General features: G+C 44.6%; 1 protein-coding gene and 1 long non-coding RNA gene across 2 annotated transcripts in view; both read right to left on the bottom strand.

Moving 5' to 3' along the window:
- Positions 1-572: 572 nt before the first annotated feature.
- On the bottom strand, positions 573-7,280 carry LOC144822691 (uncharacterized). The gene is made up of 2 exons (XR_013608678.1): positions 5,796-7,280; positions 573-5,448 (listed from the first exon to the last, which is right to left on the bottom strand). It is a non-coding gene; the product is annotated as an uncharacterized LOC144822691 (long non-coding RNA).
- A 2,166-nt stretch (positions 7,281-9,446) lies between these two features.
- Positions 9,447-26,525, bottom strand: part of IGF2BP2 (insulin like growth factor 2 mRNA binding protein 2) — a 463,616-nt gene continuing 446,537 nt past the window's right edge. Inside the window, exon 16 of the mRNA XM_078680475.1 lies at positions 9,447-12,595. Within this exon, the coding sequence (XP_078536601.1) occupies positions 12,497-12,595 (99 nt within the window). The 3' untranslated portion in view covers positions 9,447-12,496. The remainder of the gene's footprint in view (positions 12,596-26,525) is intronic.

Raw genomic sequence — 26,525 nt, 5'->3', positions numbered from 1 at the left:
CTTCTCTATTTAGGTTTCTGAAATTCAAAGTGCAGATGGTGGGAGATGAAGGACTGCTTTTATCAACTTGTGGCTTTTCTATCCAGGATCGCTACTCAGGACCCACATGCCCTCAGCTTCTAAACGGAACTGTAAACAAAAGGAATGTCCACTTGTTAGGAAGCTGCTCTGTGAACAGCTTAGTTTGTTAAACTGCGTTACTATGGTAACTCCCCTCTCCTCCCAGATCATCTAGGAAAGGGGAAGTAGGTTACTGACCTTCCATTTCATGGGTTTCACAATAGCTCTATGGCCTTTTTATAGCTTCTCATTACTTAAAAGTTATTCATTTATCATATTTATCTCTTTACATGCACTTCATTACTTGTTTTTACTCATGAGAAAGTGTCACTCGAAGGGTCACACATTTGGCAGTAGAATGTCACTCATACGTCTACTGAAACCATGCAAATGTCACACAAGCAATTTGAAAACTGGACAACTATATTGCATTTCATGTTTTTACGCCCTGCAGCATGCCGATTCAGAACATCTGTGATTGCTTGTAATACGCAATAAAAAATAACATCAGGTTCTTGTTAGCTGGATATATTTTTTTCACAGAACACTGTTTGCAGTAAAAGGAAACTGGCATTGCAGTCTGTTGGTACAATGGCATGTTTTACAAGAAAACTGGTACATGTTCGTCCTTCAGCTTTAGAAACTCACTAACTTTTTAACCTACTGTGAAACTCGGCAATTTTGCTGTCCAATGTTTTCTCAGACCTTTTTATTGTTACTTTTCAGTTTTTTATAAACATTTTTAAAGTTTATAAAAAAAATAAAATGAAACAAAAATGTTCTGAAGAGTTCCCCCCTCCCCCTCAATTGCATCACAGCTAGCAGAATGTGATAAAATTACAATATATATTCTTAAAATACTTTCGGCAAAGTTGCATTCTACTTACTAACCGCAGTTTGCAAGTAAATTGTTGTTTTGTAGTTTTTTTGCCAACTCATTTTTTTATTAAAAAAATAAAAAAAATTGCTCAGACTAGTAAGTCTTAAAAAGCATACAAAATCTCTAAAAGGGAAACAAAAGAAAAGAACTAAGTGCTGAGGTACGACAACACCCTGAGGTAGATTTTCTTCTTTTTCATGTTTTGCTTGATTTTTTTTCATTTTTAAAGTTTTTTAAAAATCTGCACTGTTCATGCCCTGTGCCAACAACCTCTTTGCAATTATTTTTTCTTTAAAAAAAAAAACAATCTTTTCTCTTGAAACTGGTGGCAGTGTCCCACAGACACAATGTAAAAAAAATAAACAGTTTCCCAGTTTTTGAATTTTGTTTTTGGATAATACCTGTGTGGGTGCGAGAGAGAGAATGTATATATAAGTGTGTGTGTGTGTGTACAAATATATACACTACAGGTCTCAACAAATGTATAGCAACAGGTGCAACAAACATTATAACATTGCTTTGCAACATATTTGACCATTTAAAACAATGTGAATAAACCATAAAGGCTGTAGCTAGATGTCATCACAATTATCTTTGTTCGATCCTGGCCATGCACTGGCTGCCCTTGAGCCGCTACACTCCTCATCAATGAACAGAAAGTAGTGAAATTCACATTATGTTACATTGTCAACTCTTTTGCATTTTGAATATTACAAGTTTGGTTCTTGAATTACTCACATAACCAGTTGTTCCTAAATTGACATAAAAGATGCCATACTGTGAATAACATATTTCAAAAACAAGTAAAAATAGTAATGTATTTGATAAGTTATATAAAAATACGTAAAAGGTTACTTGTAACATGGTCCGAAACTGCCACCTTTGGGTTGTGGTGATAATTCAAAGCACTATGCATTTTGCTTCATGGTTTCCCATTATGCTCCTAGAAGTACCCAGGCTAAACCAATCATTAGTTCACATCAATCTGGTACTTGGGTGTGTTCAGCTGTTGGCATTTTTAGTCTCTACTGCTGAAAGCAATATATCAGAATTAAAAAAAAAAAACCTAGCCCAAAGATGGCAATATAGGACCACAAACACCAGAAAACGTTTCCGTACCACACACACATGCGTGCGCACACACTCATTTCTGACACATTACCTTAAAATGGATCAGTACGTTTCCCATTTTACTATTCATGACAGATTTGGATAATACAGTTTGAAGTTAGGACATGTGTGTGCTCTTTCTGTCTTTCTCAATGGTTGTTCTAATTTTACAGCTAGGTCGGTTTACACTTAGCCATGGGGGATTTAATAGGAGAGCTTGAGAAATAAAGTTTCTTGAGACTTTCTACATTACTAGTGTTCATTACATAAATTAAATCAATACAGGTTGAAAATAATTAAATTGTAACAGAAGACATACTTGTAATCTGTCTGACAGACCCTATGATACCTTAAAATTAAAAGACAAATCCTGCAAGTGTCTCAGTGTGATTGACAAATAATTCAACCATATCATATTTTTATCGTAAAAAAGAGCAGAGATTTTGCAACCGTTTTGGTGCTTCTAGAATAAGGACCAACACATTTTTCAACAATTTTCGTTAATTTAAAATGGGGCAGCGGGGAGATATCCTATGAAAAATCCGGCTTGATTGTAATGAACCTAGGTTTACTGTGCCTCCTGAGCCAGTTCACTGTCCATTTGAGGCTCGAGCCAACTGTTACAAGAATAATTGTTCTTGTATTTTGCACAAAGAAAGCATGGTGGGGAAGCTCGGATTTCATAAAGAAGTACAAAATTCCCCTAATTTACAGAGATAGCCTAGTTCCAATCCATCCAATCACTGCAGTCAGATGTGCTACTCGGTATGTATGGGTCAATTAGGTTGCAGAGAAAATGTCAGTAGTTTGAAACAATACTTTTTCCATGTCTGGATTTCAGAGGTTTCAGAGCCTGGATACTGGGATGAGGGGTTGATTAGTGGGGATGCAACTCAGCAGCTGGACTTGTACTTCCTCGCTGACATTGTTTTTCACACCTGTAGGTTGGACAGCAATCATTGCTACTCGGGCAATGTCACCTTCCTCAATCTTGGAAGTCCATCGTCCCCGAACTTCCAGAATGAAAGACTGGAGAAATACAGCTGTGTCACTGACAACCAGGTACTTGCCTCTGCATATAAGAAATGATTTTCCATCTACATCAAAAGTCCCCCTCCCTGCACTTTTGGCTTTTTGCTTTTCTTTTTTGAGAAACTCGTCAGGAGCGCCATTAGAACACCTGGAAAACTTGCTAATAAATGCTGCAAAGAGTTGCAAGCAGTCGAAGTTTGAAGGTTCACACACTGTTAAAGGTCCAAGGAAGCTCTTTTGGAGCAAAAAAGGTTCAGTGCGGTAGATCAAAATAACCTGTTAATCATAGAAAAGCTTTGTCTTTCACCATTATATACAATTTATTTAATCTGGCAGTTAAAATGTCTGTCTTTCGAATTTTACTCCCTTATGAATTCTAATTTTTGTTTACATATTCTAACAATACACATGCTAAAAATGTATCTGCTGACACTTAAAAATGTAGAACAATCCAGACTGTCTTGTAATGGTTTATGTACCTAAAGAACATAATGCCCATTTATAAAATAACACGTTCACCCCTTGAGATATCTTGGCTCTGAATATTATGGGTTTCCTTACCCAACTCAATGGTTCTCATTCTATAGGTGTTGAAAGGTAGTGATCAGTCGGGATTCGCACCTTTGACCTTGAGGTCAAACATAGGTCACAAAAGTGAAGGTATTAGTAACAGAGCCACCAGATCTGGCATTAAACTCCACAGATTCCTCAAATTTATAATGAACCCTTGTCAACTTTTTCTTAAGAGTTTGGTGTCAAATCGCTCCCATGAAGAATAAAGATTAGTAGTTGAGTGCGGTGCATGGCATAATCCACCTGCCTGGAGTTTCTCTAGAATTTGAACAAAATGTAAGACGGAGAGGCCAATCAGAATAAAACTGGCACATGGAGGGGAAAGAAGGCTTCAGTGAGACATTAAAGGAAAAAAAAATGTCTGTCAACCTGTTAAAAAAAATATGAGCCTACACAGCTGAAGGTTTAGTCTGTACACACACACCTTGCAATTTATGGAGGTCTTCATGTTAGCTCAAATTATGGGGAGATTTAGGATTTTTTGTGCCCTGAAAACATGTAAAAGTGAATTGAAAGAAGCATTGGTCTTTGGTGTGACCATAACTGGCCCTTTCTTTATGCACGTCTTATCTAGACTGGGTGGTTTATTCTACACTTGTTCAGCTCGTATGGACATGCAAGGTGGAATACAGATTTGGGTCTGGAGCTGTTGGCAGCATGGGTTTCAAGGATGGTGTTGAGCTGAAAGACCTTTGCCTTTCATCTTGGCCCAATTCATGACAGTGACTTGAACCAGTTCCACCATTCATCGATTCAACCTTCCCTCAGTGCTTTGCTCCAAGTTGGAAATGCAGAAATGATTATCCATCCATCCATCCATCCATCCCAGCTACAGAGGTCTGTAGCAGAATGCAGGACCCAGCACAGACAGACACTGCTTTAGCTGCAGCTTATGGGTCTTCCTACACCCATGATTAGATTGCATCTACTAAAAGTAGGTTTTATGCGCTCACAAAAACTATAAAACATCCTGCCATTTTCTAATCCTAGATCACTGCTTTAATTGCTGTCTTGCAAAAGAGCCAGCTGCTTTTAGAAGTAATCACTCTCTTTGTCTTACTTTGCAAGGTAATCTGATAAAATAGGTGGCAATGTATAAGTTACCTCTTTCTATGTAGTTTGTCACTTGCATAGTGATGTGCGAAATAGGGACAGAGAGCCTTCCACTCGGGCGGGGGGGGGAGGGGGTCAGGGGGTAAAGAAGTCAAACATGAGCCTGGTGTGCCCAGAGTAACTGCCTGGGAGACAGCCTAACTGTCAATCTACAAGTATCCCGAAATCCATGAGAATCTATTTGTAATGGAAACTTCAGGTCACCCTGTGCCCATACGCAATATTCCTTACCAGGGGTCCTGGAGCCTTGGAGACTTTCATGCTGTGCCAGCTCTTTAAACGGATTCAAGAGGTCAACACTGATTGCGAATTAGAGCTACTGGGAAAATGGGGCCACTGCTACCTGTTCCTGGTACACTAGAAGCGTCAGAACCAAGCTATGGAGAAACACTATCTTTTAGCTACAAAGTGTGTGATACCATGCAGATGATCAAGGAGCTGAAGGAGATGGTCCAGAGGAAAAATGTCAATGCTCAGGCTGAAGCAGCAGAAAAAGGTCACCCAGAGGTAGCTCGGGATAAGGTAGCAGAAGCTGCAGGAGCTTCACACGAGCAGCTCTGCACCAAGCACAACCAGCAACTGCGGAGAGGCTGGAGACGTTCTACAAGAAAGAGGAGCAGATGAAGCCACACCTTCACCCACAAGACTTTGTAGATGAGTTTCCTTCATTTATGCAAACTCTGGCTCACTGGTTAGAGGCGGCAGACCCGAGAGCAGAGGACGGCCCGGGACCAGGGTTCGATTCCCGGCGCGGCAGGTTTCTGGACCAGGGTCAGCGGACTCGATAATTCTCTCGCCTCGGTGCCCACTCTGATCAGCGATCACACTCGGCAACTCTGGGCATTAGCTTGCCTCATCTTCACTAACGGCCCCACCAGACCGCCGGGGATGCCTGGTCTCACCCTGGAGATACCCATTAAGGGACCATCTCTCAGGGAAGCCAGGAAGGGTTTCGCAGCGGTCGAAGCGCCTTGGGACCCTACGGGTAAGTAGTGCGCTATATAAATGCCTATACATACATACATACATACCAACAAGAAATCCCACATGGTTTTACGCAAAGTTGAACATCCAGTTTCTCCAGTTTTCTGAGAACGCTGACAAAACAGTGCTTTATGAACACGTGTATTAAGCATTTGCGCAATCATTGAAATATATAAAGTGGAATACTCATTCAAACCCAAAATTTGAAGGCTGCTTGGAACCTGCCTCTCCATGGGAGTGGAATATGTCTTGTAAAGACTGAATGGTACAACTAAACTGCCATATAACTATTTCAAATAAGTTTTTTACTTTGATAATATGGCGGAATGGATCAGCGCAACTTCTGACCCAACAAGTCTTCTTGGGGTATAGGGCAATAGGAAAGCAGAGTATAGAAGAGGGAGGGGAGACAGACTAATAGGTACTCACTATGGAATGCATTCAAAGGTAGGGTACAGACACGAGAGAGTTTTGTGGAAAAGTGGCAACACTAGTAAGATGAGGTCATCAAACAAATATTAGAGACATAAGATAACGCAGGAGCAGCACTCATGTAGGAGCCCAGAGGAGGGTGGAGCGGGGTTAAAGGATGTGCTCTTAATACAATGAGGAATACAGGTCTGAATTAAAAGTTCCTCTCTTAAGTCAGACTGGCACCGTGCAACGGCAGGAAGCCAAAAGTCACTGATAGAGTGAAGCTCACTAGCAGAGTTTGAAACTCACACCTGGGACGGGATTCACCAAGGGTGGAGAGACACCACAGTCCACATACTCGGACCAGATAGTGGTGAAGATGGATCCAGAAGACAGGCTAACTAGTGGGTTGTAAGTCCCTTAAACTTTGAAATAATTTTACAGTGACTTCAACAGAGTTTAGCGGAGTAAAGAAGGAACCATTTCTATATATGTTAACATGAGTCACATTATAAATTCAGCAGTCTTTAATCAATTTTGATAGTCTTGCTATGAAATATTTAGTATACAAGTGGTTGCCTTGAAAATCTTAAAATGGGTACATTCTACCATCTATGTTTGATAAACCCATGCAATAAACATTTGCTCGGCCTTCGGCACGTCAATCAAAATGTCTGTGGTCTTAAACTGTGTTTTGTATTTACCACACAGACCGACCAAGGAGGCTGTGGTCAAAGTCTGGAAGGTAAATTTGTTTCTTAGCTGCACATCGCAGTATGCAAGCACAGATTGTACCACAGGTACATGCAGACCACTGATACATCAAACCTTGGCAGTGAAGGGTCTGGCACATAATTGACCTATCAAACAATGTAAAGATATAGGCTTTAATGAGTAGACTTGCTGGATAATCCTGTAATCTTGTTTTAACTTCAATATAATGATCTTTTTAACAGGATCGCATGATAATGATAGGTTTTCAAGTACCTAAACCTGGTGGCAAGTTTCTAAACTCTTATCAAACAAGTTCTATTTATCTTGTTTTTCGGGGAACTTCAAGACGTAAAATATTATGCCCATTAGTGGGGTTCAAAAGACACTGCTTCCAACCGTGGTCTGTGTTAGCTGGAAAGTGCAGATGGAAACACCACACCTTTGCACGTTAGCACACGTGAACTGAGGATACACACTATGGGGCTCATTATGATGGAGGATTTTCCGCATCCCCTGGGCCGGCGGAAGCCACCGCCGGCCCGGAGGATGCGGAAAATCCTCTGCGGACCCACCAAAGACCCACCGCCACATTAGGATGGCTGGCGGGTCCTGATTTCGGTCCGCCGCTTTTCCGCCGCGGTTGACTTACAACCGCGGTGGAAAAGCTGTAACATAGCTGGCAGTGTCTATCAGACACCGCCAGCCATATTAGGATGGCGTAAAAGAGATGCTTTTCCACTGCGGCTTTTCCGCCGTGGAAAAGCATGTGTATCCGCGATCATAATGAGCCCCTAGGTCTGTGATTGACAGATAGGCTGCTTAAACAAAGAACTTGGCTGCAAGCTACTATCTATGTTTATTGTGGTATGGATAGCACAAAAACACCTCTGACACAAATATCAAAAAAGAAAAGTTGAAATACTTTCGTTTTGAAATATTTACTGTTCAAAACAAATGTTATACCATTTTCTTTTACCAAAAGTATAAATATATATGCATATATATATACACACACATGTATATATGTGTGTGTGTGTGTATATATATATATATATATATATATATATAAAGGCTTGCAATACATATTTGTTCAGTTTTTAGGATCAGCATTAATATTAGGGTCAAGGCACAGCGCTATTAATTTTTTTATAGCTAGCATAATGCTGATCATGAAGGCTTGGATTATATAGAGGATTACCATTAGGTCTACGGTCATGCCTAAAGCTAACATTAGGCATACCTTTAGGGTTTAGGTCTATTGTTAGTCTTAGTGTACGGAGCCAGGGTTGGCGTTAAGGCTAGGGTCAAGTTTTATGCTCAGTGATGCTAGGCTTAAGGTGAGAGGTAAGTTTAGGGCAAGGGATTAGGGTGGGTGTTAGCCCAAATGTAATATATTTTTTTTATAATTTTCTTTTTTTTATCTTTCTACCCGTTTCCAGATTACATTTTTGGGATTATGATAAGCATTTCTAATTTATTTTAATGACTTAAATTTCGGTGTGAAATATGAGGCACAACCGTTTATTACATCATTCTACTTGAAAATTAGCTTTTTCTTAGCTAATCAGTACATGACATGGAACTCTGGGCTAAAAAAAACTACATTTGCAGGTATAGAGTGTCTTAAATTCTGCAACAAAGTACTGTACAAAATTATTTGGTTTACATATGCATTATCATGTAACGTATTAGTGATATGGTGCATGCCAAGGTCTAGGGGAATAAAATATCACTGTCATTATTGTTATTGCAGACGTTCTATAGTTTTACATAACTCCTGAGCAGCATCATCTTGTTTGATGATTTAATAAAACTATTAGTGAGGGTTGATTTTTTTCACTGTACTAATGCTTCCTTCTTAGCAAACAAACTCACTCATCTTTCTGTAAACAGGGTCATTCAAATCTTGCTTGATCAGTGAACTTTAAATTGAATTAGATACAAGTTTCTAATTTACAATCGCCCATCTTTTGAAGAGTAAGATTAAATATTTTAGGCAGGAAATCATTGGTGTATTGCAACCACTGTGTGAAAAGTTGTTAAGTTAGATGCACCCGTACTGGTCTTTGAACTGCTAAAAATCCATTTGTGTATTTCAAGACGATCCACAAATCTAATTATTCAAACATCAGTAAGTAGATGGCTAGTGGGCAACTAGAATTTCTTTTTTTAAAAGACTTGGTTATCCATGTTACTATCATATTTCCTTTTTTCCTCTGTATTTCTATAGAAAATTTAAAAATCATCTAAAAACCAAGAGCAAAAAACAAAGGTCGCAGCTGTAATATTTGCTTGCCATTCAAGTGCTTCAAATATGGATTTCAGTCTTGGTTTAATTTCAGCGCATAGGTCAATAAAGCGGGTCTTTGTGTACCAAGTACATCTAGAGAACACAAGACTCTGCCCAAATGCGGAGGATAAGTTCTCTACACAAATTCATGAAGCAGCGTTTATGACCTCATGCCATGGTTCATGTTTTATGGAACTGTTCAGTGCACCTGAACCATGACTACTTGCCATTGGACCATGCTTGTCATCCGGGTACACAAAACATGGAGCACAGCAACAAGATACGGTTTTCCTTTACTGTACATATCACCAAACATGGCCTGCAATTTCAGTTCAGCATGAAGATCTGTATTACAGTGTTAACTTCAGCAAAGACTGATTGTAGATGTTGCTTGTTAGATTATATCTGATGAAAGTAGCTGATGAAAGTGTTTCGTAAATTTGTTTGGGTTACTTATGGAGTGTTTGTCTGGTTCACTGTTGTATAGTTTGGTTCTGTTTGAGTGGTGTTCTCTTTCTTTGTGACGGTAGTTTTAATAAAGACTACAGTAACCAATTTACACACTTGGATCAGAAACAAAGAGGTGAAAGACACATAGTAAATAACTATAACGTTTTGAACACTACTGATGTAGCTTTTTGTTGGAATAAGTACAAGTCTTGACTCTTAGAAGGAATCTTTGTTTTCTTTGCATGTGACAGATATGTGGGTTTCAGCTCGTGTTAAGGGGCTATCTGCAAAGTCATGTAGTTTATTATTACTTTTTTTGTTTAAACCACCAGTTCAGAGTGAGGCATTCAAATTTGAAGATGTCTAAACAGCAAACAATGCCAAGGTGGTTGGAAATCCACTGCCCTGATAACACCGTTAAGGGTGAAACAAAGAAGTGTGATGTGGCATTTGCTCAAAAAGCCTCTCTTAAAAACGTTTGGAAAATTCTCCCTTGCAGCATCACCGATGGCACAACATCTTCATACACAATATTCTTGCACTATGAAATAATTTAAGAATCCTTTCAAAATAAACCTAATTGTGTTGAAAAACAAAGACAGGTTCAGCAGACCAATGTTTTCGAAAATATCGAACTTGACAAACTAAGAGAAAAAAAAGTATTTACCATTTTCTGCAATTGGATTAGATATGATTGGGTTGACAAGTAGAATTAAAAATATAGCTGAAGTTTTTGATTATTAGCAATGCATGACTGGGTAGGGAAATGAGTTTTCTGTACGCTGGATGGCCCCTTATTGTTGCAGCACAAGGCATTCCTTGTGTCAAATACAAAATATTCAAGGTTTCAGACAGTATTTCATCTCCAGTAGAACACACAACTTGATGTGTTAGTATAATAGAAAATGGGGGGATAAGGAGGGAGGGGGGTCCTTTCTTACAGCCAAGAAGGAAGAAAAGGAGAAAATGCTATGACTGTACCAGAGACTTAAGAGCCATACACTGAAACATTAGTAATACACACTTCTTAGAAAATAGTCCTTGATTTAATCTCTACCAAGAATCTGCATTTCAGGTGTTGAACAAGGGCCACTCAGAGTATAGTTTTCTAGGAGAATCCAGGACGGAGTTTTGAAAATAGGTCTTCAAATTGGAACTCTGAAAGTTACCCAGATGTGTGGATTCAAAGCAAATAAAAACCCATCCTTGGACTCAGTGAACAGTCTTAGAAGACACCTGCCTTTCTGAAAGTAATTAGTGACTTGAAGGTATTCCTCATGTTGCCATTATATCCTAGGGAAATGCATTCTGATATCAGAGGAGTTCGGCGATATGCTCTAGTTAAATCCACAGCGCCACTACTGAAGTAAAGTGCAATGTCACTGGTGATATCACCATGTCAACATTTATCTTATAATGAGCACATTAGGGGCTTAAGGAAGCATAGCTACCATAATAGGCAAATGTAGGGGCTTTTCGGGTACATTAAGGCAACTGAAATGCGTTATGTGGATTAATGGAATCCTTAATGATGATCAAAGCACATTTTAGTGGGAGACTACATTTGAGAAACTATTATGTTCAGGTATTTGAGTCAAATTAGTTTAGTTCAGTTGAGATCCAAGACAAAATAATCTATAAAGCTAGATAAATTAAAGGCCAGGGACTGGTGACTTAGTAGCATGATGCCTCGTCATCACCAAGGAAATACTGAGAACCCCTCTGTATGTTTCATGTGCATTATACATTTTGAAACCATTGGGAAATGTGAAAAAACACACACATGATAGTTATATACATATATAACATCCAGCAGAAGAAATAAACAAATTAATAAAATTTTGAGGCTAATTAAGCCTAATTATGATATTGTCCAGTGGATGAATGAATCGAAGTTTGTGTGCCTAAAACACGGTACACAGATCTATATGTACACAAACACACACACACGCACCTGTACACACACTGGTATGTATCTAAAGTGGAAGCCATGTCCTGCTGTAAGATTTTAAACCACTTTAAATTGAGAAAGAGAGAAAAATGTTTCTTCTAAAGTATGCAAAAGCCAGTTTGAAACCTGTGAAGTAGAAGGGAAAAATATAAACCGCAAGTTAGATACAAAAAGGTTATTTAACTAAGGGACAATATCCCTTTAGTTGGCACTCACAAAGGCTACTAAAACTGCAACTGCAATGTTTTGCATTGTGTTTTAAAAATCTAAATAAATAAATCATCATCTATGCCTTATATTTATCCTTATATATAGTTTTGCTGGCTGGTAGTCCTAAAAAGGATCTCATTAATCCTGTATACTTTGCTGGCTGGTAATCCTAAAAATTATATCCTCAACACTATTCCAAGTTAAATAAGACCCAAACAGCTAGTGTTTTCATCTAAATCAACAAAAACAAAACTTTGTTAGTTCCATTATGTGATAAATTATTTCTAAAATATATTACTTCTGCAAATGCTATCTTAGTTTGCATTGCAAATCACTTGATTGTATTGTAAAAGTTCTCTAAAATGTACATACAAATACAAAATCAGATAAAAACAATTTACCATAACTTGTTCTTATTTTGTAACTTAAGCCTATGTCAGTCCAACTAAAGGGATAGCGTCACGCATAGTTTGATTAGAAATAACATGTCATCAATGTAAATCGGAGAAGAGAAATAGAGGGACTGCAGGGCCCTCTTGCTGCAGCCCTTGCTTGCATGGTGAGAACCACTTTCTTCTGCCCTGCAGGTCCAGGCAGAGCTCCAGCCCTTGGCGGACTCAGGATAGTCTTTGGTTTGTTTCCCAGTCTGTCGTATCTTGTCTTGGTGTTGGGAGGGCTACATTCATAGGCTGTTGCTCGCTGGCACGTTTATAATTCACTTGTTGCGATGTGATGCAAGGGTCGTTCCCTGATGATGCTTCTGCTCCTGCTGCTTCACCTGCTGTACAATTTCCCTGATCTTGCGTTGTGCAGTCTATTGTGACAGAAATATACACATTTATTGTAGTGAAAGACAAAAATAGAAATATATTTGCACAAAATACATATGGACTACCACACCAACATTCACTTTCATATGTACAACTAAATTCAAATATTATATGACTTGAAAAGTCTGATCGGTCCACCCTGGGTCAGTTCAGTATCTCCAGCCAGAAACAACACCCTCAGTTATTAAGATTGCGTTCAATTGGTAGCCCTTACTATTAAAACATGTCACATTCATACAGTGGATAATTGGTGGATCACATCAAACAACAAAAGATTTGCTAATGAAGGCAAACCTAAAGCAAAACATTTAAACGGAAAAGAGGGTCTCTACCCCCAAAATATTTATTAGTCAGGAGGCACCCCAGTCTCAGTGGGATGGATGTGTGTTGTGTACTCTCCCCACTTCCCCAACACCAGAAGGTCCTAACTACGTGGAGAGCTTTGCATGACATACCAGCACTTCGGCAAGGATTGATCTTAACTGCTAAAAGTGATGGCTCACCAGGCAGCCCCAAGTCACATGGAAGACGTCTCTTCCTTTCACCCTCCATCTCTGGCCTAGTAGTACCTATTCAAGAACTTGAATTGGATGAGGTGAAGGCATGTCTGGATTTTGATTTCACAAGGCACCATCTTAGTCTCTGCCCCTCTTTGCCTTCCAGGGCACTAGCCTCCTGCTCTTAGCAGCACTGTGAACCAATCTGGTGTGTTGAATATTTGTAAGAAACAGATTTGAAAGATCCAGTGCCTACCCAGTGTCTGTATTACTATATCAGTCTTGAGAGGGCTAAACTTTGGATGGTTATGGTTCAGGGCGTGCAGCAAGATATCTGAAAAAATGGGATTGGTGAAGCTTTAATTCTTCCAATTGTATCTTGAAGGATTTCAAGTGACCAGGGCTCCATACATCCCTCAACTTAGAAATACTAATGAGGTCCGATCAGCAGAGCATCACCTGTGGCATCAGTGTGCTCTATGCCATCCACTCAAGTGTAGTACCTTTTGACAACAGCCCAGTGTAGCTCTGGAAGGCGCGTTCAGGGAACCTCAGAGCGTGGGAGCCATATAAACAGCCTACCAGAGAAGACCCATCAAATAGATCCGGTTCTAAGAGGATTGCTGGCTCATCCCTAGACTCACAAAGTCAGTCCTTTATGACAGACAACTGAGTGGCTTATTACTACAACTGCAAATTGGCCATCCCTAAGCTGCTGTCAAAACACTGCATGGACACATTTGCCACTGGAAATTCTTAGAGACTTTTACAGTATAAAAAGAAGCTTGACATGGCCCATTCATTGTCAAAGAATCGATCAGGGGTACAGCCATCTTAGGAAGCGCATCCTGAACAGTGTAGGGTGTCGTCTTATGTCTAAGGTCACCCGCAGGTCAGCCAAAAGGTGGGCACTGTTAATCTCCGAGCACAATGTTGTATCAGTGGAGATGTGCCTCTCTAACTAAATATTTGAAGTTTTGGACATGTGTTCACAGCTGCAGCCCTAGACCTGCTACAGAGTCTCTCTCTTGTATCAGGACAATTACTGACTTGTCCCAGTTTACTAGTAGGCCATACAGCAGAGGTCTTCAAACTGTGGGGCGCGCGCCCCCCTGGGGGGCGTGGATGTGTTTCCAGGAGAGCGCGAATAGGTCTGCAATTACATGTAAATGAAGATAGCCTGGAAGCGTAAAAGGCGCCGTTCTAGGCTGTCTTCATTTACACGCTGCAGTTAAATGCCACAAAAAATAAAAGGATGGTACTACTAAGTGGCACTGAGGAGGCCAGCGAGTCTCCGTCCAAACTACCAGTGGTGATTGAAAGGTATCAAAGAGAAAAGTATTTGCCTGTATTGGACAAAGGACATTTCTTTTTCCTCAAAGAGTTGACCATGACGCAATTTAAGACCATTGTTTGATGCTAATTAGCTTGATCCACAACACAGGCTTTTTTCTTTACGGTGAATAAGGAGTAGTTTCTGTCCTGTAACTCCAGTTCTGTAGTAGGGGTATCTCTGTTATAGTCATAATCTAGTGAATAGTCCCGCCCATGTGCGTGGACCCCGGAGCAATCAAAAATAATCTCTTACAGTGTCAAAAAATGCAGAAAATGCATAGACACTTAAGAGAGAATTTAAAGACAGATAATGCAGCCAAAGGGCTACACTGTCCAGTACTTCAACTAGAAATTTCCACCATAAAATCCACAAAACAGCAAAGCCTGTACAGATTTCCCTTGCTTAACAGCAAAATCCCTCAGGAATGATAGAGAGAAGAACCTGGACAGACAAGCCCCATAGGCTGCCATTATGTGGCTTAATTAGGATACTGTGCCTTTAAGAGAACCTTCCAGAACCTTCTCTCAGTATCCCAGAATGCATAGCAGGTCCAACTTAGCCTCAGTTCTTTTCGAGGGCGTAGGAAACGCCAGACCTGTAGCATTATGATCATGAACAACACTCCACCGGGGAGGCGGGAGGGCGCTTATGACTATAACAGAGATACCCCTACTACAGAACTGGAGTTACAGGACAGAAACTACTCCTTCTGTAGTAGGGGATCTCTGTGTATAGTCATAATCTAGTGAATAGAATGGCAAGCCCATCCCCACACCAAGCGGCGGTGGAGAATAAAATAACGCCACTACTGTGCGAACAGATTCCGCAGCGAAGCCTGCCCAACCTGAGCGTCTGCCCTGGCATCAGTGTCCAGGCAGTAATGCTTAGCAAAGGTATGGACCGACTTCCAAGTGGCCGCCTTGCAGATCTCTGCAATGGGAACATTACGGAGCATAGCTGTCGTAGCAGCTTTGCCCCTGGTGGAATGAGCCTTAGGCTTACCTCCTAAGGTCTTATTAGCTTTGTAGTAACACAACTGTATGCAGGACACAATCCACCTCGAGATGGACTGTTTAGAGGTAGCAAGACCTGTCCTGACTGAGCCATAATTGACGAACAATTGGTCTGACCTACGAATATCTTTAGTCTTATCAAGATAAAACTTCAGCACCCTCCGCACATCCAGGGAATGTAAAGACCTTTCCGCCGGAGATGAAGGATTCTGAAAGAACGTAGGCAAAGTGATAGTCTGATTGATATGAAAATCAGAAACAACCTTGGGAAGAAACTTAGGGTGAGTACGCATAACAACTTTAGCATTATGAAATACAGTATAAGGTTCTTGGCAACACAATGCCTGAATCTCACTCACCCTGCGGGCCGATGTAATGGCCACGAGGAACGCCGCCTTCCAGGACAGGTGCTGCAACGAAGCCTTATGAATGGGTTCAAAAGGCTCCTTCATCAATCTGGACAGCACCACATTCAAGTCCCATGAAGGCGAAGGAAGCCTGACAGGAGGGAACACTTTCTTCAAGCCTTCCAAAAAATCTTTGATCACAGGGATCTGGAAAAAGGAAGTCTGTGAAGGGCCTTTCCTGTAGGCAGTCAAAGCAGCCAGATGAACCTTAATGGAATGGACATTAAGGCCCGACTGCGCCAGATGAAGCAGATATGGAAGGATGACATCCTCCTTGCATGACGTAGGGTCATAGTTCTTAGACTTGCACCAGATGCAAAACCTCTTCCACTTGTAAGCATAGGAAGTCCTAGTGGAAGGTCGCTTAGCCTCCTTCAGTATGCCCATACAATCCTCTGGGAGATTCAGATGGCCATATTGCACTATTTCAGGAGCCATGCCGCCAAACTCAAAGACGAGAGGTTGGGGTGCACCATCCGCCCCCCGAACTTCGTGAGAAGGTCCGGCCTGCACGGCAGCTTCATGTGAGGAAGGAGAGATCGGTGAAGCAGGTCCGTGAACCACCACTGTCTGGGCCATTCCGGGGCAATCAGAATCATTCTCGCCCTGGATTGAGACAGCTTGATGAGAACCGCCGGAATCAGGGGAATTGGTGGAAAAGCGTACAGAAAGCTGTTCGACCAGTTGATCCATAACGCGTTCCCCAGCGTCCCTGGCTGGTAGTACCTGGAGGCGAAGCCTCGGCATTTGCTGTTTTCGGCGGTGGCAAACAGATCTACGTCTGGAGTTCCCCACCTTGCGAAGACTTCTCCTAGTACTTCGTCGTTTATGACCCATTCGTGGTTTTCCTGCACGATTCTGCTCAGTTCGTCTGCCTGAACATTCTGCACACCTGGCAGATGGGTGGCCGTTATCGACAGTCCTCGAGCCAGAAGCCAGTGCCAGATCGCCTGCGCCTCCTGCGACAGAGTGCGCGATCTCGAGCCCCCCTGCTTGTTGAGGTAATACATCGTAGTCGTGTTGTCCGTCTGAACAAGCAGAGAGTTGGTCTGAAAGGACGGATGAAAGGCCTTCAGTGCCAAGTGAACAGCTCTCAGTTCCAGGAAATTGATGTGGTACGTGGACTCCGTCGGGGACCACGTCCCTTGAATTTGCAGATCTCCGGAATGCGCCCCCCAACCTTGGAGAGACGCATCCGTCACGATGGTCTGTGTGGGAATGTCCTTGTGGAAGGGAACGCCTCTGAGGAGATTCTCCTTCGAGCACCACCACTTCAGAGACTGAAGAGCATGTAGAGACAGTCGTATCCTGTCGTCCCAAGAACCTCTCCTCTGGTCCCACTGATCCTCCAAGCACTCCTGCAGAGGACGCATCTGTAGCCGTGCGTGAGGAGTGAGAAAGATGCAAGAGGCCATCGATCCCAGTAGAGAAGACACGGTCCTCACAGTCGTAGACGGAGTTTTCATGAGAGCCTGAGCCTTCCGAACGAGTGATAAACGTCGCTCTTCCGAAGGAGACACGCTTGCTGACAGCGTATTGATGGAGGCCCCCAAGTACTGGATGCACTGCACCGGAATCGGGACCGACTTGGACATGTTGATGTGCAACCCCAGCTTGTTCAAGAGAACGCACGTCTTCTGGAAGTGTGCTCGGGCTTCCGAGAAGGAGGAGGCTTTGATCAACCAATCGTCCAGGTACGGGTAGACAAACACCTTGTTCTTCCTCAGGTGTGCCGCTACCACTGCCATACACTTTGAGAATGTCCTGGGTGCAGACTTCAGTCCGAAGGGTAGCACCGTGTACTGATAGTGATTGGTGCCGACTTGAAAGCGCAGAAATTTTCTGTGTTTGCATGCAATGGGCACGTGGAAGTATGCGTCCTGTAGATCTATGGCACACATCCAGTCTCCCCGTTGCAGCTGAGGGTAGATCTGATGCAACGACAGCATGCGAAACTTTTCTCTGCGAATCCACTTGTTTGCCTGCCGCAAATCCAGAATGGGCCTGAACTCGTTTTTGTCCTTCTTGCGGACAAGAAAGAACCGAGAGTACAGACCTCTTCCTCTTTGAGACAGAGGTACGTCTTCGATCGCCCTTTTCCTTAGCAGAACGTCCGCCTCCGTCTGAAGCTCGCGCAGTTGATACTGCGAGCTGACGGGAGGAATCGATGGAGGAGGGCTGGTGAAACGTAGATTGTATCCATTGCAAACAATATTCAGCACCCACTTGTCCTGAGTAATTTTTCTCCACTCTGCCAGAAAAAATTGAACGCTTCCCCCCACCGGAGCGGGTAACGGACGAGGGGGAAGTAACAGCTCAGGGACGGGACCCGGCCGGGCCCTTGGTCGCGGTAGAGGACTGTTGACGACCTCTACCACCCTGCCGCTTCTGGAAGGGCTGCCTGTACTGCTGCTGCTGCTGCCGCTGTTGATGTTGACCAGCAGACTGCCCCCTTCCACGACCCTGCGCCCCAAACCGACGCTGGTACTGTCGGAAGGGTTTCTTTTCCTTGGGCTTTTCCAGGCCCACTGCCGTCAGGGTCTCCGCTTCGGCCTTCATCCTGGCCATCTCATCATCCGCGTGCTTCCCGAAGAGGGTATCTCCGGAAAACGGGAGATTCGCCACGCGTTGCTGTGCCTCCGGTTTCAACGATGTCAACCTGAGCCAAGCATGGCGTCTCTGGTGAATCCCGTGGCAATATCCGTGCGCGGACAGCAACGATATGTCTGCTGCGGCGCCGATGGCCTGATTAGAGACCAACATCCCCTCCTTGACGATCTCCACAAAGTCCTCCTTGCGGTCTCGAGGGACGAGATCTGCGAACTGCTCCATCGAGTCCCAAAGGGACCGGTCGTAACGTCCCAGCAAAGCCGAGTCACTGGCTGCCTTCATGGACGAGGCGGATGTCCCACACGCCTTGCGACCCGCAGAATCGATCCACCGGCTCTCCTTGTCCGGAGGCACCGTGGACGCAGGGGAGGTGGCATGAAGCTTCCGAGCAGCAGTCACGATGACTGAATCCGGTACCGGGTCCTTCCTCAAGAAGGCTGGGTCTGAGTCCGGAGCCCTGTACTTTTTCAGTATCCTGGAAGGGACAGATTTCACCGTTGCCGGCGTCAGGAATAGCTGTTCGGCGGGCTCAAGGAGCCCCGGCACCAGAGGTAACAGGGGGCGAGACAAGTGCCTCTTGTGTAAAGTCTCAAAGATTACCGAGGTAGAAGCCGTAGGCGCTTCAACCTCAATGCCCAACTTCGCCGCACCACGCAGGAGAACCTCCTGAAATGTGCTAATATCGTCTATCGGAGACACCCTAGTCTCCGGCGAATCGGACAGCGTGGGCGAGTAGGAACGGGTCCCAGAAGGAGAACGTGACCTGGACCGACGTCTCTTGTGATGATGCCTGGATCGTGATGAAGATCCGCGGCCACTCCTCGATTTGTCCCGTCTCCCCGAGCGAGACCTCGACCTCTTGGGCCTCGGACGCTCCTTCGGCCTCCCAGGGTCAGGAGCTCCAGGCTTCTTAGGAGTCTTCTTCGGAGGCGTCGGGAACTTAGGCATCGACACCTCCCTCGGTGGGATCGGGGGTGGAGGAGCAACCGGACGCGGGTCCCGCGGAGCCGGCTTCGGAGGCGGGGTAGGGGCCTTCGGAGGAGGACCCTTCGGCACAGCCGGCCGCGGAGGAGGCGTAGACGGCTTCATCGGAGTATCCACCCCGGAATGCGCCGGTCCCGGCGAGCCATCACCTCTACCAGAGAGTGGGGAGCCCCCCACAGTCCTGGGCCTGTCCTTAGGACCTCCAGACGCTGAAGACCGGTGTCCAGACGACGACCGATGTCCCCTCGACGTCGAACGGTCCTTCGGCGTCGACCGAATCACACTCCTCGACGTCGAATCGTGTCTCCGTCTCGACGTCGACCCTGACCAGATCGACGAGCCACGAAACCTCGACGACGGGCGATGGTGCCTCGACGGCGACCTCGACCTCTTCGCCGGTCTCGACGTCGACTTCCTGGATCGCTTCGACGGCGACCCTTTGGACCTTCTTGACGTCGACCTCTCCGACCTTCTCGACGTCGATCTCCTCGACCGTCTCGACGTCGGCCTTTTGGAATGCTTCGACGTCGACCTCTTCGGCGCCGGAGACGCCTTACGTCTCGACGGCGACCTTGACGACGAGGATCCCCTCGACGACGATGTCCTCGACGGCGAACGGCGGTGTCGCCTCGACGGCGAGCGCCGACGCCGGGCCCTCCGATGTCGATCACTCGACGCCGACAGCGACGACGAGGATATCGACACCGGCTTCGACGGCGGCCGGAACACGTTCCTCGACGTCGACGGGCGACGTTTTCTCGACCCAGAGCCCTGGGGAGACCTGGAACTGGCCGTTGACCGTCCCCTCGACGTCGTGGTCAGCGCAACTGACCCAGACGGAGACCTTGGGCGCGGGCTGGTCTTCCTGCCCCTGGGGAGCCCCCCAGAGGCCTCAGCATGGGTAGAAGGAGCCCCTCCTGACCCACCTCGTGCCTTCAGCTTTCTCTCCTCAAGTCCCTGAAGCCTGATCTTCTTCCTCTCCTTCAGGGTCCTTCCAGAGAAGCTTCTGCAGATCCTACACTCCTCAGGGATGTGGGAAGAGGGAAGGCAGAGAATACAGACCTCATGGGAGTCTGTCTTGGCCTTCTTTCTTGAGCACTCAGGGCATTTGTCGAATAATGCAGGCATTATTGGACAAAAAAGAGTGCAGAAACACAGAAAGAAAGTCACCAGAGTACTTTAAAAGTACCAAAAATCGAAATCAGTGTAAAACACCAACAAAAACCCTTGAAAGGGAGAGCTCAATGCTCCAGGGTCCTGCTTGCAGGAGCCGGAAAAAAGAACTGAGGCTAAGTTGGACCTGCTATGCATTCTGGGATACTGAGAGAAGGTTCTGGAAGGTTCTCTTAAAGGCACAGTATCCTAATTAAGCCACATAATGGCAGCCTATGGGGCTTGTCTGTCCAGGTTCTTCTCTCTATCATTCCTGAGGGATTTTGCTGTTAAGCAAGGGAAATCTGTACAGGCTTTGCTGTTTTGTGGATTTTATGGTGGAAATTTCTAGTTGAAGTACTGGACAGTGTAGCCCTTTGGCTGCATTATCTGTCTTTAAATTCTCTCTTAAGTGTCTATGCATTTTCTGCATTTTTTGACACTGTAAGAGATTATTTTTGATTGCTCCGGGGTCCACGCACATGGGCGGGACTATTCACTAGATTATGACTATACACAGAGATCCCCTACTACAGAACAAGACCTTACCGTCCATGTCTGTCACAATGTCAGAAGTGTATTGGGATCATAAGAATGAAGATGGCTTCTTATACATGACCCATGCATCAAAGGAGATGTTTGGCTGCAATCGGACCAGTGAGTAGCAGAAACAGACAGACTGCCACTCACTCATACAGACTGCTTAACATTAAAGTAGATTTTATCCAGAAAAAAATGCTTTTTTTATAGCCATTATACACCTCTGAGGATTGTGAACACTTGCTACCAAACTAAAATGAATGAATGCTTTTGAAGCTGTTACTGAAGAGGACTTTGAATCTAGTCTTTCAGAACTACTTGTTGGGAGGCACAACAAAAGGGGATTTTTCCTTTTGGGGAAAAATAAACCTTGCGTGAGTAGAACCTCACAGGACATACTGCTGCATTTTTAGGTCTCGGCCTGATCCAGCGCATGCGCTGATCTGGCCGAGACATTTAGCAGCTGCTTTTAAAAGTGCTACCAAAGAGTCCACCAGCTTACTGCTACGCGCACAAGTGTGCGCGCTCCTGCACGCGCATCCCTAGGGTGCTTTAGCGCATCATCGCGATCACTTTCGCTTTCAGAGTGATCGCGATGACTTTCGCTTTCACGGCCGCGCGGCATTACTTTTACTGCTATGCGGCCAATGCTTGTTACTTTAACTATCCCCGAATACTTTAGGACATCATTGTAGCCGTCCTGCCTTGGGGTATACCTGTTGTTAAAGGGTGTTAACTACCAGCGTAGCCCATGGCAGTGACTAGCATGCCTCGGGGTTTTAGGTAACTAAACGGAACCGCCGTACCCTTCAGTGAACCAGGCTGATGGGCAGGCAGCGAGTGTGACGAGACAGGGGTTACCCCACTGCCGCGATCCCTTCACTCTCCTGTCATCAGTCCCTCGGGGCGATGACGATGATCTCCTTATAAAGCACAAGTGCCGGGGGCAGCTGCAATCTGAGCAGCTTTCAGGAGGAAAACAACAGGTTATAAATTGGAATAGAATGAAGGTGAGGACGGCCAGGTGTTATTACAGAGCGTAAGTAGACGGAGAGCTTTGTAAAGCGTCGTCTTTGGCGTGTCTTTCTCGGAGGGGGGCCTGTTATCGAGCACTCTGGTAAGTGCTGTGTAATGACAGTGGTCACCGGTAATCACGGGCACCTGCCTCCAGGTGAGCTGGCTTACAGCCGAGCTTCCGGCTATGGGAGTTACACAGTGACACTGCCTGCTGAGTGCATGTGGAAAAACATGAGTTTAATACTGTTCAAAGAAAGGCGAGACGAAAACCGTAGCCTAGGCCTCTCGTGATTTGTTTGTCTTACTTACAAATTGTGCATTTACGTTTGTTTTGATTTCATGGAAACCTTACACTGTACATATATATGTTTTAACCTAGCCGCGAACAAGTCGCATGTACTAATTTACAAGAGGCGACGAAACAAGTGTTGGCTTGGAAAACGAGAACGCGTAACATCAGGAAGATTGATTAAAAAGAAGAAAGAATTGATATAATCCATCCACTTTGTTGTGTATTTTTACAAACCTCTGAAAAGACTGTCTCTTGAAAATTACATGTGCTAGGGTGTAATTTTTGCCTCTCTTGATTACTGAGAAATATTCCTTCCCCACCCTAACATCAGGATCACAATTGTGTCCTTTCTCGCAACTGCAGCAAAGACACGCATTTCAACAATTCTCGCGCAACTACAGCAAAAACACACATTTTAAGCAAACCCGTTGCTCTCTAAGAATTCCTGTTAAAATCGCTGACCGAGACATCACGATAAATCTTGCCTAATGAACCGATGCTATGCTGTGAGTGTTGTCATTGTTGAGAAAATGCTTTCTTTATCTGTGATTGGGCCTTCATCTTAAGAAACTTAGCGGGAGCCATAGACTCTCTCAGTGGAACTGTGACTAAACAAATTGCCACCAATTGTTGATAAACACAGGTACACTCCTTTAGAACAGCAATCAAATAATCAGGTGTCTCCTGTCCAAGAGTGTGTGATTTACTCTGAATTAAATAAAATTTAAATTAACCCTTTCTATGGACCCTTTCAATAGATATCTCTCCCTTTCTGAAAGTGGTGGTTTAGTTTTACCTCGCAATATATTTTACTTTCACTCCTGTAAAGCTTTGTATTTAATATTAAGACGTTTTATCTCCCCCTCTCCCACATTAGGCTCTGGATTTTCTGATGATTTACTATAAACTTCTAAAAGTGATGTTACTGGCTAGAAATTCAGATCTAGCGAAATAGCTGAAAGTAACGCTCAAAGTGACTGTCCTCTTTCTGAGCTCCAGAAGAAATGCCATTCTGCTGGGTAATACACACACCTCTGGTTAAACTTCTAAGTGATAATTCAGTTTGTGGTGTGCACTATATTAATGTTCCATGCAAACACTATTTGAGAGCTAGTAGGCCAAGATATCTGACGCTAGCCCCTTAAAGTAGCTGAAGCTCTCTCCATGTGAATCGAGGGCAAACTTAAACAAGTATTTGGCATAGCCAATGGGTCTCGCCTTTGGGACCTTATAAGTATTTAGTTATGCAGCACAATATCCTTACTGCAACAACATTAACTGCTGCCTGGCTAAACAGTTATAAGGTCCCAAAGGCCAGACCTATTGGCTATGCCAATGCTTGTTGTATTTTAGAGCTGGTGAGGATAAAGTGCTCTCAATGTTTCCGATTTTGTTTTCAAGTGTGGAGATTGCAGGCAGGAGTGGTAAATGGATGGCATTTGTCACCTAGCATGCTGTTGGAGCATTGACAAACATGATGGCCACTTGTCCTGCACACAATTACTGCACCACAGTGACCATTCTAAAAGGACTTTGAGGTTATGCAGTTAGAGACATCTGGTTTGTCATAGAAACTACATCTTACTATCTGCTAGACTACATTACATTTTGTAAAATGCAATATCTAATTTATTTTCTATTTTTTTTTTTTTAAAACCTTTATTGAGAGACACATATCAATACAGGCGTAGGCCTACAACCACAGGGGCCGGCCGCTAAATCAGGAGAGTCAAAGAGGAGCAACATCAATGTGTACGGTAGAATGAATACAGGATAGACGTGGAATAAAGTCGTTACACAGTAGGCGCCAGGATAAAAAGGTTTGATTTTACGATTTATAGAGGAGGCAGGAGCCATATCTACCAGGGTGTCATGCAACATATACAGAAAAAGAGGGGGGGGACGGGAGGGATACAGCCCCCCACGCAATCAAATAACCACAGTAAGGCGAGGCCCAGAGACATCCTATTCCCATCAAAGGTTCAAAAATAAAGGACAAATCATAGCAAACAAAGAGATGGGACACCACATAGACAGCACTCCCGCCCCGAAAAAGGAGAAAGTGCAGACACTTACGAAACGAAGGAGAAAAAACAAAGGGACATAGCCCACCCCCTAGAAAGAAAGCAAAAAGGGACCATAGAATAAAATAAAATAAAATAACAAACACCCCCCCCACCCTACATCACTGTAATGGCTATGGCCTACCCCACTAAACAGCGTGCCTGTCGCCCAGAGTCACCCGAAATATAGAAGAAAGAGAAAGGAAATAATAACGAATAATAAGAAAAGAGAAAGAGAGAAAAGGAGAGGAAAAAGAGGGAAAGGAGAGGAGAGGAGAGAAGAGAGGAGGGGAGCCGGCGATCGAAATACAAAACACCACCCCACCCGCCGTAACGGAGCACTAATCGAGGTCAAAAAGGATACAGAAAAAGCCTACACAAAGGATGGAGATAGGGACTGTCCAAACAATGAGACACGGAGATGCCATTTAACAAAACAAAAGTCCCGCAGGCACCCAGGCACGATCACCCCTGTCCACTTCGATGAAGAGCAGAGCCGCCAGACCCCGCCACGGCCAAGAAACAGCATGATACAGTGGGTCCATACCAGTCAGGGAAGGCAAGAGGGATCTTCGCGGAACACCGGCTCGGTGAACAAAAAGCAACCAGGAAAACTCGGCAGCAGTCAGAATGCAAAATTACCCCAAAGATCCACGTGGCCAAGCACAAAATCTGGGCTGTCCAGCACGAAGCAAAGAAATCAGGATGTAGGAAACACTGCAGCATCGGCACCGGGTCCACTTGATCCCATAGAAGCGAACACCCAGCCGGAGATCCCAGCACAGCAGCCGAAGAAGTCTCAACAATACCAACTCGGGGAGACGACACCGCGTCACAAAATGGCGGAGCAACCATGGCGGCGATCCGCAACTCCAAGTCCCGACATTGCAAGGACAGGTCGATCCGCAGAGCAGCCAGGGCAAACAAGACAGCACTCCGTGTAGGGGCCGCCCGATTCAAACGAGGTCTGGGGAGAGCAAATGCAGCAACGTCCCTGTCTCCAGGAGGAAGATACTCCGAGGGGCCATCCGCCATCTTGAGCACATCGCCCGCCGCCATTGTCGCATCCGCCTCCAAGTCCACCAGGAGTGCCGGAGGCCCAGGACACACAGCCGATCCGCGGCGGATGGCGCTCGGCGGAGAAAGGAGAGTCACCAGAAGAACGGGCGTGCTCCCCACAACACTCGGGGGAGCCCTGCACCGGATCCCAGGCGGGACAATCAACAGGAGTGGGTTTCTCACCCGAGGGGTGCCGGACAGCGCGGCTTCTCCTCTTCGGGCCGGCAGGCAATCAGGCATGCGGGGCGGCCCACCATCAGGGTTGGGTCCGTTCCGGCGCTTCCGGCTCGCGGCTCTCAGGCCCCCACCATCGGGTCTCTCCACCGGTTTCGGACCGCCGGCACTCCGAACACCTTCGGGCAGACACAGCACTCGGGGCCCCGGCGTCAGGGCCGGGAAGGCCAGCAAGGCGACAAGGGCAGAACGCAGAAACCGCTGCACGCCAGAGCCCCGGAAAAAGACGGTAAGTGAAGGCTCTTCCTTGGTAACCGAATTCGGAACACCCCGTACAGGATTAAAGGCAGGATAGGTGGCGGGGAGGAAGGGATCTCGGAGCGAGGCGTTTATGCGACTGTTCCGATCGCCATCTTGGCTCCTCCTTATTTTCTATTTTTGAAGATGTATTTATATTTGTAATAAAGACGCACACATCTCCATTGAAAAATAAATGCAAGTTAAACTAACCAAAATGAAATATACTCTTTTACCTTATGAAACCTCAGTTAGCTAATGTGATCACAGCAGTTGTCTTTGTGTGTGACAACTGAGTCACAGAAATAAATCCTGATTGATGCAGTGAGGAATAGTGGCTTGTTTATAGTGCTACAAGCTCGCAGTCTGTGACAGAAAGCACTGTGAATGCCATTGTTTTAAAATTGTATTACTCTGTATATAACAGACTGCAGCAAAATACTGTTTAAGATAAAAACAAGTGCTTTAAAAAA

Source organism: Lissotriton helveticus, chromosome 3_1 (genome assembly GCF_964261635.1).
Source record: "Lissotriton helveticus chromosome 3_1, aLisHel1.1, whole genome shotgun sequence".
In the NCBI taxonomy this organism is placed as follows: Eukaryota; Metazoa; Chordata; class Amphibia; order Caudata; family Salamandridae; genus Lissotriton; species Lissotriton helveticus.
This window is presented reverse-complemented; position numbering and strand designations above follow the sequence as displayed.